The following is a 15,206-nucleotide window of genomic DNA, read 5'->3' as shown; positions in this document are numbered from 1 at the left end:
CGCAAGTGCCCCTTTGGGTCAAAGATCACTTCGATGATTCTCACATCACAAATCAAACTGTTGGCAATCTGGGAAAGGGGAGCGGGAACTGCTAGAGAAACTCGACAGGTCTGGCAGCATCTGTGGAGATAGAGAGAGAGAGAGAGAGAGATAGAGAGACTCTGGGGTTGGGAGGCCTCCCTTCAAGGAAGTGAAGACAGGACTGCGGAATGCCAAACACAAACCGATCAGCCCCAATGTTATTGAATGGCACACTAGGACTGAGGGGCCGAATGGCCTACTCCTGTTCCTAATGAGGGAGCAGGCGCTGTCGGATGGTCAGCGCCGAGGGGAGCGGGCACTGTTGGAGGGTCAGCACCGAGGGCATGGGCGCTGTGGGAGGGTCAGCGGTGAGAGAGTGGGTGCTGTGGGAGGGTCAGTGGTGACCAGAGGAGGCTAGCCATATAAGGAAGTAGCAATGGGAGGGGGTGACAGAGATAGGGAGGGGGTGTAGGGGGCTGGAGGGGGTGACAGAGATAGGGAGGGGGTGTAGGGGGCTGGAGGGGGTGACAGAGATAGGGAGGGGGTGTAGGGGTTGGAGGAAGTGACAGAGATAGGGAGGGGGTGTAGGGAGCTGGAGGGGGTGACAGAGATAGGGAGGGGGTGTAGGGGCTGGAGGGGGTGACAGAGATAGGGAGGGGATGTAGGATCTGGAGGAGGTGACAGAGATAGGGAGGGGGTGACAGAGATAGGGAGGGGGTGTAGGGGCTGGAGGAGGGTGACAGAGATAGGGAGGGGGTGTATGAGGCTGGAGGAGGGTGACAGAGATAGGGAGGGGGTGACAGAGATAGGGAGGGGGTGTAGGGGCTGGAGAAGGGTGACAGAGATAGGGAGGGGGTGTAGGGGGCTGGAGGAGGGTGACAGAGATAGGGAGGGGGTGTAGGGGCTGGAGGGGTGAGAGGGATAGGGAGGGGGTGTAGGGGGCTGGAGGAGGGTGACAGAGATAGGGAGGGGGTGTAGGGGGTGACAGAGATAGGGGGGGTGTAGGGGGCTGGAGGGGGTGACAGAGATAGGGAGGGGGTGTAGGGGGCTGGAGGGGGTGACAGAGATAGGGAGGGGGTGTAGGGGTTGGAGGAAGTGACAGAGATAGGGAGGGGGTGTAGGGAGCTGGAGGGGGGTGACAGAGATAGGGAGGGGGTGTAGGGGGCTGGAGGGGGTGACAGAGATAGGGAGGGGATGTAGGATCTGGAGGAGGTGACAGAGATAGGGAGGGGGTGACAGAGATAGGGAGGGGGTGTAGGGGCTGGAGGAGGGTGACAGAGATAGGGAGGGGGTGTATGAGGCTGGAGGAGGGTGACAGAGATAGGGAGGGGGTGACAGAGATAGGGAGGGGGTGACAGAGATAGGGAGGGGGTGTAGGGGCTGGAGGAGGGTGACAGAGATAGGGAGGGGTGTAGGGGGCTGGAGGAGGGTGACAGAGATAGGGAGGGGGTGTAGGGGGCTGGAGGGGGTGAGAGGGATAGGGAGGGGGTGTAGGGGGCTGGAGGAGGGTGACAGGGATAGGGAGGGGTGTGGGGGGCTGGAGGAGGGGTGACAGGGATAGGGAGGGGGTGTAGGGGGCTGGAGGGGGGTGACAGGGATAGGGAGGGGGTGTAGGGGGCTGGAGGGGGGTGACAGGGATAGGGAGGGGGTGAGTCCTCGAACTGGAGGATCGGGTGAAATTGCAACACTCCGGGACTGATGAGGGAAGTGTCTGTGTGTGTCCTCCGCCGGGGATTGGCTGGTGCCCCGTGGGATTGGAATGTCTCCGCGGCCGCTGATTGGCCCGGGCCATGTATCAATCTGGCAATGTATCCATTTTGTCGGTTGCGACTCGTGTCCCATTGAACTCGGGGCAGTGCCCAGCGTCTCTGACTCAAGGCAACTCCCTCTCTCTCTGTGTCTGACTTCCACACCCCTTCCCAGTGCTGTCCCGATCCCGGAGTGATCTATTCCGGTCAGTAACATACACTGGGAGGCGAAGGATCCGCAGGAACATGAGTGTATCCCGAGTCCTCTCTCTTGCTGACATCCAGACTGTTCCCGAGAGAACTGTGAGTAACTCAGCTTCCAAAAATCCATCCCAGTTTCCAACATTTTTCCTGCCTCTCCCAAGAACTTGGTCAGAGTATTGAGTGCAGGAGTTGGGAGGTCATGTTGCGGCTGGACAGGACTTTAGTGAGGCCACTTTTGGAATATTGTGTCCAGTTCTGGTCTCCCTGCTGTAGGAAAGGTGTTGTTAAAATTGAAAGGGTTCAGAAAAGATTACTTACAGGGTGGAAACAGGCCCTTCGGCCCAACAAGTCCACACCAACCCATTCCCCTGCATTTACCCCTTCACTTAACAATTTAGCACGGCCAATTCACCCTCACCTGCACAATTTTGGGATGTGGGAGGAAACCAGAGCACCCACACAGACACTGGGAGAGTGTACAAACTCCACACAGAGAGTCACCTGAGGTGGCCTGGGTCACCTTGAGAGGCATGGATAGGGTAAATAGACAAAGTTGTCTTCCCTTGGGTGGGGGAGTCCAGAGCTAGAGAGTTAAGGTGAGAGGGGAAAGATATAAAAGGGATCTGAGGGGCAACTTTTTCACACCTAAGGTGGGATTCGAACCCAGGTCTCTGGTGCTGTGAGGCAGCAGTGCTAACCACTGAGCCACCCCAATTTACAAGGATGTTCCCAGGGTTGGAGGATCTGAGCTACAGGGAGAGGCTGAACAGGCTGGGGCTGTTTTCCCTGGAGCGTCGGAGGCTGAGGGGTGACCTTATCGAGGTTTATAAAATCATGAGGGGCATGGATAGGGTAAGTCTTTTCCCTGGGGTGGAGGAGTCCAGAACTAGAGGGGCATAGGTTTAGAGTGAGAGGGGGAAAAGGGACCTAAGGGGCAACTTTTTTTTCACACAGAGGGTGGTGCGTGTGTGGAATGAGCTGCCAGAGGAAGTGGTGGGGGCTGGTACAATGACAACATTTTAAAGGCATCTGGATGGGGACATGAATAGGAAGGGTTTGGAGGGAGATGGGCCAAGTGCTGGTAAATGGGACTAGATTAGGTTAGGATAAATGGGGCAGCACAGATGAGTTGGGCCAAAGGGTCTGTTTCTGTTCTGTACGTTTCTATGACTATTTCCAGACTCCTCATTATTTCAGACACCTTGATCTGACTTCCCTCCCTCCCCCAACCGATCCCATCCATCTACTTTCAATCCCCACTCCCCGGTAACAGTTGGGGAGAGAGGAGGGACACATCCACACCCCCTCATCTCCATCTTAAAAAGTGTAGACTCCGGCCCTTTCATTCCCTTCCCACCAAAACAAAGTTACGGAGCCACAGAGTCTCACAGCACAGAAACAGACCCTTCGGCCCAACTCGTCCGTGCTGACCCAATTATCCTAACCTAATCTAGTCCCATTTACCAGCACCTGGCCCTCCAAACCCTTCCTATCCATGTCCCCATCCAGATGCCTTTAAAATGCTGTCATTGTACCAGCCCTCACCACTTCCTCTGGCAGCTCATTCCAGACACGCACCACCCTCTGTGTGAAAAAGTTGCCCCTCAGGTCCCTTTTATATCTTTCCCCTCTCACCCTAACCGTCTAGTTCTGGACTCCCCCACCCCAGGGAAGAGACTTTGTCTATTTACCCTATCCATGCCCCTCATGATTTTATAAACCTCTATAAGGTCACCCCCTCAGCCTCCGACGCTCCAGGGAAAACAGCCCCAGCCTGTTCAGCCTCTCCCTGTAGCTCAGATCCTCCAACATCCTTGTAAATCTTTTCTGAACCCTTTAGTGAAGGGGGGGGGGGAAATAAATGAAAATTGAGGAATGAAAGTAATTGGCCTATAATGAAGTGATGGTTTTGGGAATATAGGGATGTCTGGAGTGCTTTTCCAGACTGGTTGAGGATAAGGCAGACTCAATCCAGAGGCGATCAGACAAGGAAGCAGGGGGAGGGAGAGAAGGGTGGGAAATAAATAGCTGAACCAGTGCTATTACTGTCAGGGCCGGCGCGATACAAATGTAAGCCTTGCCTGATGCGGGTAAACAGAGATCTGGGTATCGTTGGACAAATAAGCTGGCGCGGGACTTTTTTTTCTTTATCTTGTGGTTTTATCTCTGTTGTTAATCGCACCCGTTCTGATCCACGGCTGGAGTTTTGAACTTGGGCTTTTGTTGACTGAGGAGAGGGGCAGAATGGCCTGTGATGTTTCTGGCTCAGGGGAGGCAGAGTTAGGGGACTGGCTGTTCAGCAGAACAGGCGTGTGCAGGCTGGGTCTCTGTACCGAAGGGGGGGTTAGAATCCATTGGAGGGGGTTCAGAGGAGGTACATTGGATTGATACCTAGTGCCAAGGGAGTGGGAGCTGTGGGAGGGTTAGTGCTGAGGGAGTGGGTGCTGTGGGAGGGTTAGCGCTGAGGGAGCGGGTGCTGTGGGAGGGTTAGCGCTGAGGGAGCGGGTGCTGTGGGAGGGTCAGCGCTGAGGAGGCGGGCACTGTCAGGTCAGTGCTGTGGGAGAGTCGGAGCTGAGTGAGCGGGCGCTGTGGGAGGGTCGGCGCTGAGTGAGCGGGCGCTGTGGGAGGGTCGGCGCTGAGGGAGCGGGCGCTGTGGGAGGGTCGGCGCTGAGGGAGCGGGCGCTGTGGGAGGGTCAGCGCTGAGGGAGCGGGCGCTGTGGGAGGGTCAGCGCTGAGGGAGCGGGCGCTGTGGGAGGGTCAGCGCTGAGGGAGCGGGCGCTGTGGGGGGTGCCATGTTTCAGAATGAAACATGAGCTGGGACCATCGCTGACTGCCCAGGGTAAATGTGGAAGATTCCATACCCACTGGCATGAAGGTGGCCAGAGAGAGATCTCCCAGTGTCCTGGGGCCAGTGTCTATCTGCGATGAAGATCACATTCGAACCAATTGATGTGGGCCATTCTCACTTTGACTGGTAGTTGGACTTTGCCCCGTGCTCAAATAAGCTACTAATTACCAACATTTACGAGAGATTGCTTTTCAGAACGCTCTATCTTTCTGACAATTCCATGTTAAACATTAATTGCAGTGAGCTGGTGATTAACTAATTGGAAATTGAAATCACTATCAACATCCTGGGGGTTACCATTGAGAGAGAATCTAACCATCAACCCCATGACGTTCAATGGTGTTACCATCACTGAATCCCCCCCCCACTATCAACATCCTGGGGGTTACCATTGAGAGACAATCCAACCATCGTGAGTAACCCCCCTCCTAACTCCTCCCCCACCTAAAGGCACTGTTTGGGGTGTTTACACCCCACATGAGGGTGAGGGTGTGGGGGGGGGGGGGGGGGGGGGGGGGGGGGGGTGTGGGGTGTGGGAGAGAGATGGCAGTTCACCTCCCCACCTTCCCCAGGAAGACATACACACGTTGGCAATAAATGCTGACCCAGCCAGTGGTCCCCACAAATACATAACTTTACTGTTTGTTTTCGCAAAGTTAATACTGCATATAGTTGAATGAAAGGAGGACTTGCATTTCTGTAGCACCTGGGGCATCCTGAGTACCCATTGTTTTTGCAAATGTCTGTCAGTGTTGCATTGTGGGAATCACCGGCACCCTGTCTGCACACAGCAATATCTCAATAATGGCGTGTTGGTGAGCCAGATCCTGCCGTAGAGATGTACAGCACGGAAACAGACCCTTCGGCCCAACCCGTCCATGCCGACCAGATATCCCAACCCAATCTAGTCCCACCTGCCAGCACCCCGGCCCATATCCCTCCAAACCCTTCCTATTCATATACCCATCCAGATGCCTCTTAAATGTTGCAATTGTACCAGCCTCCACCACTTCCTCTGGCAGCTCATTCCATACACGTACCACCCTCTGGGTGAAAAAGTTGCCCCTTAGGTCTCTTTTATATCTTTTCCCCCCTCACCCTAAACCTATGCCCCTCTAGTTCTGGACTCCCCCACTCCAGAGAAAACACCTTGTCTATTTACCCTATCCAAGCCTCTCATGATTTTGTAAACCTCTAGAAGGTCACCCCTCAGCCTCCGACACTCCAGGGAAAACAGCCCCAGCCTGTTCAGCCTCTCCCTGTAGCTCAAACCCTCCAACATCCTTGTAAATCTTTCCTGAACCCTTTCAAGTCTCACAACATCTTTCCGATAGGAAGGAGACCAGAATTGCACGCAATATTCCAACAGCGCCTAACCAATGTCCTGTACAGCCGCAACATGACCTCCCAACTCCTGTACTCAATACTCTGACCAATAAAGGAAAGCATACCAAACGCCGCCTTCACTATCCTATCCACCTGCGACTCCACTTTCAAGGAGCTACGAACCTGCACTCCGAGGTCTCTGTTTAGCAACACTCCCCGGGACCTTACTGTTATGCCCATTCCTGTTTTATCAGTTTCTGGTTGAGGAGTGAAATGTTGTCCCGTGGTCATTGGGAAAATGCACCTCCAATGGTGACGACATGATCTTATAAAACCCCCTTGGTTAAGGTGGGGACAGTGGAGTGGGATCCATTGCAAGTCCTATCTGAAGGAATCTGGAGATATTTAACAACAGAGCCAAGTAATTCCACAACCTCGGAGGCAGACTGTGTGAGAAAAGTGGGTGTGTGGATATATAAAAACAAGACTGCGCATTTCTGTAGCGCCCTACCCTGCTTCCCTCAGGGACTCCTTGCCTCCAGTGGGAAAGGTGAGAGAGAGGGGCTGTTAGTTTCCCAATTGCACTGACCCCACCACTGTAGGAAACACCGGGGGGTGGGGGGTGGGGTAGAGGAAAGAGCCCATGTAGCACACAGCAAGATCCCACGGACCGGAACGATCAATCTGTTCACCCGGTTTTTGAAAAATGAGGTATTTCTGTCCATCCCTGGGTTTGCGCTTGAGGTGAGATGACAGACTCAACTCCTCTGCAGAGAGGGCTGAAAATGTGTGGTTCTGGAAAAGTACAGGGAGTCATCGAATCCCTACGGTGTGGAAAAAGGCCCTTCGGCCCAACAAGTCCACACCGACCCTCTGAAGACCCATTCCTCTACCCCATTATTCTACATTTGCCCCTGACTAATCCACCCTAACCTGCACATCCCTGGGCACTATGGGACAATTTAGCATGGCCAATCCCACCCTAACCTGCACATCCCTGGGCACTATGGGACAATTTAGCATGGCCAATCCACCCTAACCTGCACATCTTTGGACTGTGGGAGGAAACCAGAGCACCCGAAGTAAACGTACGCAGACACTGTGTGTGGGGGTGGGGGAGAGAATGTGCAAACTCCCCAGTCACCCGAGGGGCGGAATCGAACCCGGGTCCCTAGCATCATGAGGCATCGGCGCTAACCACTGAGCCACCATCGGTCGGGCAGTATCCAAGGGGCAGGAGAATCGATGTGTCAGGCATAAACCCTTCGTCAGGAATGAGAGAGGTGCTGACATTGAGACGGAGTGAGACTGCTCTCAGAGTTGCTCCCACACGTTCTGGTGAGCGCTGTGATGTGGCCCGATGGGATTTCAATTCTCTGACTCTCCCGTTTGTCAGATTATAAGGTGCTGACTCACTCCCAGAAAGCGTGTGAGTGTGAGTGTGAGTGTGAGTGTGAGTGTGAGTGTGAGTGTGAGTGTGAGTGTGAGTGTGAGTGTGAGTGTGAGTGTGAGTGTGAGTGTGAGTGTGAGTGTGAGTGTGAGTGTGAGTGTGAGTGTGAGTGGAGACAGCTCCCAGACCTGGTCACAGTTCCATATCGATGAGTTCAGTTCGGAGGGCCACTTTCACTCCCTGCCAACCCCATCCCTATCCTGCTCACAGACCCTGACATCGCAGGGTGGGCTATATCCTCCTGATCCCAACTCCCCTCCCCCTAACTCTGTCTGTGTGTGTGTCTCTCTCTCTCTCTCTCTCTCTCTTCCCCCTAATTCCCATTCCTTGTCACTTACTGCACCCCCCCTGCCCCTCCCCAACCCATCAAGGTTCTGGATTGTTCAGGGTTACCCCTCCCCCTCTCCTGTGCACTTGGTTGAACAGGGAAGGCCCTTCGACAATGTGAGGCATCACAGCAGAATTCCAGCTGCCAATCCACACTCAGCAGCTGGGAGCTGCAGAGCGGGAATCTCACAGGATGTCTCTTCCACCCCCTCCCCCTTCATCCCCCCCCTTCTTTCCCTCCTCTCTTCCCTGTCCCCCCTGCCCCCCCCGTCCCCCCCGCCACCCCTGCCCTCCCACCGTCCCCCCCCATATCCCCACCCATCCCCCGTAGCCCCACCCATCCCCCTGTCCCCCCCCCTCTCCCCGTCCCCCATCTGCCCCCCACTGTCGCCCCCCGTAGCCCCACCTGTCCCCCTGCCCCCTCCACCCGCCCCCCCACTGTCCCCCCCCGTCCCCCTCCCCCCCCTTTCCGTCCCCTCCCCCCCCCCGTTCCATCCCCTCCCCGTCCCCCTCTGCCCGCCCCCCATCCCCTCCTCTTCTTACCCCCCTCTCTTCTTTGTCTCTTCTCCCCCCCCTCCTCTTCTTTCCCCCCCTCTCTACACTCTCTCTTCCCCCCCCCCCCCCCCTCTCTGTAGCTGTCTGTCTCTGTGTCTTGCTCTCACTCAGACAGACGGAGGGAATCTGTGGACCTTACCTATAGAATCCCATGTTACACAGGCCGAAAGGCTGGAGTCTCCCAGAGATCTCTCAGCCCTGAATGACACACACACGGCGATAATGTTCTCTGGGCTGTGGTAAAACATTGGAACGGAGTATAATATTATTCAGGACAGAATCTTGTATTGAATCAAGATGGCAATATTTCTACTAATTTGTAATATCGTGTTTACAAACCAACCCTGGCATTACCAGGGAACGGGTGCTGAGGGAGTGGGTGCTGTGGGAGGGTCAGTGCTGAGGGAGTGGGTGCTGTGGGAGGGTCAGTGCTGAGGGAGCGGGCACTATGGTAGGGTCAGTGCTGAGGGAGCGGGCGCTGTGGGAGGGTCAGTGCTGAGGGAGCGGGCGCTGTGGGAGGGTCAGTGCTGAGGGGGCGGGCGCTGTGGGAGGGTCAGTGCTGAGGGAGTGGGCGCTGTGGGAGGGTCAGTGCTGAGGGAGCGGGCGCTATGGTAGGGTCAGTGCTGAGGGAGTGGGTGCTGTGGGAGGGTCAGTGCTGAGGGAGTGGGCACTATGGTAGGGTCAGTGCTGAGGGAGCGGGCGCTATGGTAGGGTCAGTGCTGAGGGAGCGGGCGCTATGGTAGGGTCAGTGCTGAGGGAGTGGGCGCTATGGTAGGGTCAGTGCTGAGGGAGCGGGCGCTATGGTAGGGTCAGTGCTGAGGGAGCGGGCGCTATGGTAGGGTCAGTGCCGAGGGAGCGGGTGCTGTGGGAGGGTCAGTGCCGAGGGAGCGGGCGCTATGGTAGGGTCAGTGCTGAGGGAGCGGGTGCTGTGGGAGGGTCAGTGCTGAGGGAGCGGGCGCTGTGGGAGGGTCAGCGCCGAGGGAGCGGGCGCTGTGGGAGGGTCAGCGCCGAGGGAGCGGGCGCTGTGGAGGGTCAGCGCCGAGGGAGCGGGCGCTATGGTAGGGTCAGTGCTGAGGGAGCGGGTGCTGTGGGAGCGTCAGTGCTGAGGGAGCGGGCGCCGAGGGAGCGGGCGCTGTGGGAGGGTCAGCGCCGAGGGAGCGGGCGCTGTGGGAGGGTCAGCGCCGAGGGAGCGGGCGCTGTGGGAGGGTCAGCGCCGAGGGAGCGGGCGCTGTGGGAGGGTCAGCGCCGAGGGGAGCACCACCCTGTCTGCAATGGGCAAAACATATTTGCAAAAAGGGATCCCCTCTGATCCCGAGTCAGAATTTTCAGTCCTCCTCCCCCTGAGGAGCCCAAACAAAATTGGCCGGGATTTCCCGTAGGACACATCACCGTGGGCGGGAATATTTCTCCTTGTCGGTGGGGGTGGAGGGAATCGCTGGTGGGAGAGTGGGGAGCGGTCAGAGGGTCTCGGACACAGTTAGTCACGGGTGAGGTCGGGGTTAGTCTGACCTGTCCAAGGAAGCTAACCGAGGTTCGGTGAGGTGGTGGATGGTTAATGATTAGTTCCTGCCTGCTCTCTGTTTGTGATTCACTAACCAGCAGCAGATCTGAACTCTGCAATCAACAAGACAGCCGCTCCCCATTTCCCTGGAAGTGGCCACACGTTGCCGCGCTCCTTTGTCCTTGGTGGGCGTCGTGTGGGTGGTGTCGGCAGGCTCGGCTGTTCAGTTACCATCTCAGATTCCCGCTCTCGCCTTCGGGAGGAGCTGCCATTTTGCACCACTGCCTTTTCCCTGCCCTCCCCAGTGTAGGGGACACAGGGTCCCCTTAAGGAGGGATTCCCAGGATTCTGTCCCCTGAAGGAACGCCTGAGATATTTCCAGGTGTGGGGTGGGGGGCACTCAGAAGGGAACTTGCAAGGGCTGGTGTTCCCCGTGTACCTGCTGCCCCCTCGCCCCCTCCAGGGGGTGGTAGAGGTGACGGGGTTTGAGGAAGGTGCTGTCTAAGGAGCCTGGCTGCAGTGGGTCTTGTAGACGGTACACCCTGCTGTGACTGGGGGTGTTTGTGGGTGTGGTGCCAATCAAGGGGGGGTCTGCTTTGTCCCTGGATGGTGTCGAGCTTCTCGAGTGTTGTCGGAGCTGCCCTCCCTATCCAGGGGCGAGTGGGGAGTATTCCCTCACCCTCCTGACTCGGGCCTGGTCGATGGTGGGACAGGCTTTGGGGAGGAGGGAGTCAGGAGGGGAGTTACTCGCTGCAGGATTCCCAGCCTCTGACCCTGCTCTTGTTGCCCCTGTGTGTTTATGGCTGGGTCCAGTTCAGTTTCTGGTCAATGGTAACCCCCAGGATGTTGATAGTGGGGGGATTCAGTGATGGTAACACCATTGCACATCAAGGGGGCGATGGTTAGATTCTGTCTTGTCAGAGATGGTCATGACCTTGCATTTGTGTAGCGCCAATGTTATTTGACTATGCCAGTCTCAAATACCCCCAGACTGAGGTATTGACCCAAGGGATGGGGGGGGGGGGAAGGAGGGAGGGGGGTGGGGGGAGGGGAAGCCTTGGACGATGTCTCTGATGGTGTTACACCCCGTTGTGCCCGACCGGTGGGTCTGCCGAAGCCCCTTGGTGCCGACAGGGAGTGGGAGAGGGTCTGGAAAGGGACGGAGAGGGGGGAGGTGGGGCTGGTTTCCCTGCCGCAGTTTGCTGGGGGTGGGTGGGGTTGCTTCGTGATTGACCGTCCGTCTAATTGACCATCTCCTCCCCTTCTCTCCCTCCCCCCAGCAGGATGTGCGTCGGATCCGACTGACGCTCCTGAGCGATGGTGAGAGCGTCCAGAGGGAGCAAGCCAAGAAAAAGGTCAGCAGCCCCGGGACCTGGTGGCAGTACCTACCTCGGTTACAGGCGGGCAGAGTGGGTGGGGGAGGGGGAGGGCAGGCGCGTAGGGGTGGGGAGGGGTTTCTGCCTCTCTGACGTGGACCCTGACCGATTCCCAGTGCTTGTCATCCCCCTGTCCCTACTCACACGGCACTGGGCTGCAGGCTGCTGACTCTCCCTGCACTTCCCAGCTTGGAGACTTCCTCCTCTCTCTCTTCCTCCCCCTCACTCACCCCCCGGGCCATATCGCCGTTAAATCCCAGACCCGCTCTTGCGCTCTGTCGCTCTCTTGCACGTGCTCTCTCTCTGTCATGCGCACTCTCCCCGTGTGCGCGCCCGCTCTCTCCCTTGCCCTCCCCGTGCGCGTGCCCGCGCCCGCTCTCCCCCCCCCACCGCGCGCGCCCGCTCTCGCCCCCCCCACCGCGCGCGCCCGCTCTCGCCCCCCCCACGTGTGCACGCCCCCCCCGCGTGCGCACGCCCCCGCTCTCGCCCCCCCCCCCCGCGCACGCCCCCGCTCTCGCCCCCCCCGCCTGCGCACGCCCCCGCTCTCGCCCCCCCGCCTGCGCACGCCCCCGCTCTCGCCCCCCCCGCCTGCGCACGCCCCCGCTCTCGCCCCCCCCCGCCTGCGCACGCCCCCGCTCTCGCCCCCCCCGCCTGCGCACGCCCCCGCTCTCGCCCCCCCGCCTGCGCACGCCCCCGCTCTCGCCCCCCCGCCTGCGCACGCCCCCGCTCTCGCCCCCCCCCGCGCGCGCCCCCGCTCTCGCCCCCCCATGCCCTCTCTCTCTCTCCCCCCCCTCTCGTGCGTGCGCGTGCTCCCTCTCTCTCGCGTGCGCGTTCTCTCTCTCTCGCGCTCTCTCGTGTGCGCGCATGCTCTCGCGCTCTCTCTCTCTCTCTCTCTCTCTCGTGTGTGCGTGCGCTCTGTCTCTCTCTCTCTCTCGTGTGCGCGCGCGCTCTCTCGCTTCGGGAGGAGGGGTACTCACGCCCAGTGAGTAAAGGTCTTGACAATGGGGTCAACCCGAATTGGGCAGTTTGCATTTTTCTGCTTTCTCTCTCCCACAGTGGGATCTCTCCCCTGATTAGTGTTGGTCCAGTGGTCCTATAGCATGGAAACAGGCCCTTCGGCCCAACATGCCCATGCTGTCCGATTTTCACTATTTAATCTAATCCTGTGTTTGGTCAAACGTACCTGTTCTAAATGTTTCTAAAATTGTGCTGTCCTCCACCACTACCATTCCAGACACTTCCCACTCTCTGGGGACAATGCTCCCCCTCCTGGACCCTTTAGTATCTCTCCCGTCTTGCCTCACACCTTTACCCTCTGGTTTCAGACCCTCCTACCCTGGGGAAAAGCTGTCCACCCTGTGCCTTATGATTTTCTGGATCCCGATAAGGTCACCCCCTCCCCACATCCCCAGTCTCCTCCACTTCAAATGCGGGGGAAATGACCCCAGCCCCACTTAGGGGCTGGCTTGCTGGATCACTGGTTAGCGCTGCTGCCTCACGGCGCCAGGGAACCGGGTTCGATTCCCCTCTTGGGGCGTCTCTCTGTGTGGAGTTTGCACATTCTCTCCCGTGTCTGCGTGGGTTTCCTCCGGGTGCTCCGGTTTCCTGCCACAGTCCAGGGATGTGCAGGTTAGGGTGGGTTGGCCATGCTAAATTGTCCCATAGTGCCCAGGGATGTGCAGGTTAGGGTGGATTGGCCATGCTGAATTGTCCCATAGTGGCCAGGGATGTGCAGGTTAGGGTGGGTTGGCCATGCTAAATTGTCCCGTAGTGCCCAGGGATGTGCAGGTTAGGGTGGGTTGGCCATGCTAAATTGTCCCATAGTGCCCAGGGATGTGCAGGTTAGGGTGGGTTGGCCATGCTAAAGACTTTGTCTATTTACCCTATCCATGCCCCTCATAAATTTGTAAACCTCTATAAGTTCACCCCTCAGCCTCCGACGCTCCAGGGAAAACAGCCCCAGCCTGTTCAGCCCCTCCCTGTAGCTCAGACCCTCCAACATCCTTGTAAATCTTTTCTGAACCCTTTCAAGTTTCACAACATCTTTCCGATAGGAAGGAGACCAGAATTGCACGCAATATTCCAACAGTGGTCTAACCAATGTTCTGTACAGCCGCAACACGACCTCTCAACTCCTGTACTCAATACTCTGACCAATAAAGGAAAGCATACCAAACGCTGCCTTCACTATCCTATCTACCTGTGACTCCACTTTCAAGGAGCTATGAACCTGCACTCCAAGGTCTCTTTGTTCAGCAACACTCCCTAGGACCTTACCATTAAGTCAATTTAAAAAAAAGAATCTCTGCATTTATTGAAGCTGAAAATGTGTTGCTGGAAAAGCGCAGCAGGTCAGGCAGCCTCCAAGGAGCAGGAGAATCGACGTTTCGGGCATGAGCCCTTCTTCAGGAATCCTGCCCGAAACCTCAACACTCCTGCTCCTTGGATGCTGCCTGACCTGCTGCGCTTTTCCAGCGACACATTTTTTTTTCCAGCTCTGACCTCCAGCGTCTGCAGTCCTCCCTTTCTCCTGCGTTTGTTGAGGTCTCGGTTTGTTCGAAGGGCAGCAGACTGCGTGTTTCTGATCATTTTTAATTCGGTCTCTCTGCTTCTCCTTCAGCCTGTAGGCAGGGCGTACGCTGTTGTGGCCGGCAGAGGGAGTGGCAACTCCACTTGGGATGGTGAGGCACTCAAGGTACAGGGCTGATGGCCAGATGCCCGTGATCCGAGCAACTCCCCCCCCCCCCCCCCCCCGCCCTCTGAAGTTAACTCTAATTTGTTTTCCTGTCTTTTTCCCTTCCTGCGTCCGGACAACTGTCATCTTTCCCCAACCCCATTTCCCCTCCTTGTTCCGTTTACTCTCTGCGACAACTCCTTGCTGCGGTGTGCGATGGTTCGATTGACCTGTTAGTCTGCTCACTGATCTGTGCTCACTGCTTGCATGCTTATTGCTGGGGGGGGGGGGGGGGGGGGGGTGTTAAGCGACCATCCCCATTGGATCTCGCAGTGGCTTTAGCTTCTCTAACAGCCCCAGGGGAGGTTGGGGTTGAGTTAATCGCCGTTCACTGCAATTCTGTCCTGCTCCCGGGGTGTTGGTCCGAGGGGAGAGTGGCGTGGGGTGATGCCACCTGACCTGGCAATGACTGGGCCACCGTTATCTTCTTGCAGACACACAGCCTGTACGACCCAGATCTGAAAAGCTTGGTGACAGAAGCTCCGAGCTCCCAGGAACTCTCCCTGGCACATCTCCGTACGGAGCTCCAACACATCAAGGAGGTAGGTCTGACTTTTAATTGCGTTTCCACTTGGAAGCAGAGGCGGAGGGAGGGAGAGGGAGAGGGGGGGGAGGGAGGGAGGGAGGGGGACAGCAGGGGGGGGAGAGAGAGAGAGAGAGGGAGAGAGAGATGAACTGGGATTCCGGGGAGTGTAGAGGGAGCTTTATTCTGTATCTAACCCCCGTGCTGTCCCTGTCCCTGGGATGGGGGGACAGTGCAGAGGGAGCTTTACTCTGTATCTAACCCTGTCCTGGGAGTGTTTGATGGGGGGTGGGTGGGGGGACAGTGTAGAGGGAGCTCTACGTTCTGTTTGAAAGAGTGGAGGGAGTTTTCCTTGGGGAAGTGTTGAACGGCTCGGGGTTGTGGATGGTGACCTGTTGCCTCTGTGTCTCCAGGTGAGACACTCCATGGAGATTGTGCGACACCAGTTACACGGATGTATCAGCGGCCTGAGGCAGGAGGCCGACCACTCTCAGGTGAAGACAAACACTCTGCTCATTTCCCCATCTCCTCTCCGACTGCTACACCCCCTCCTCGTCTCTGTCACCCCCCCCCTGTCTCTGTCACCCCCCCCC

The 15,206-nt window shown here is 57.5% G+C and overlaps 1 protein-coding gene across 1 annotated transcript in view; it reads left to right on the top strand.

Moving 5' to 3' along the window:
* Nucleotides 1-1,857: 1,857 nt before the first annotated feature.
* LOC132805538 (tuftelin-like) overlaps nt 1,858-15,206 on the top strand; it is a 32,218-nt gene continuing 18,869 nt past the window's right edge. The window contains exons 1-5 of the mRNA XM_060820648.1: nt 1,858-2,072; nt 11,261-11,335; nt 13,977-14,051; nt 14,525-14,632; nt 15,027-15,107. Coding sequence (XP_060676631.1) covers nt 2,016-2,072; nt 11,261-11,335; nt 13,977-14,051; nt 14,525-14,632; nt 15,027-15,107 — 396 coding nt within the window. The 5' untranslated portion in view covers nt 1,858-2,015. The remainder of the gene's footprint in view (nt 2,073-11,260; nt 11,336-13,976; nt 14,052-14,524; nt 14,633-15,026; nt 15,108-15,206) is intronic.

This window comes from Hemiscyllium ocellatum, chromosome 50, assembly GCF_020745735.1.
Source record: "Hemiscyllium ocellatum isolate sHemOce1 chromosome 50, sHemOce1.pat.X.cur, whole genome shotgun sequence".
NCBI classification, from domain to species: domain Eukaryota; kingdom Metazoa; phylum Chordata; class Chondrichthyes; order Orectolobiformes; family Hemiscylliidae; genus Hemiscyllium; species Hemiscyllium ocellatum.
This window is presented reverse-complemented; position numbering and strand designations above follow the sequence as displayed.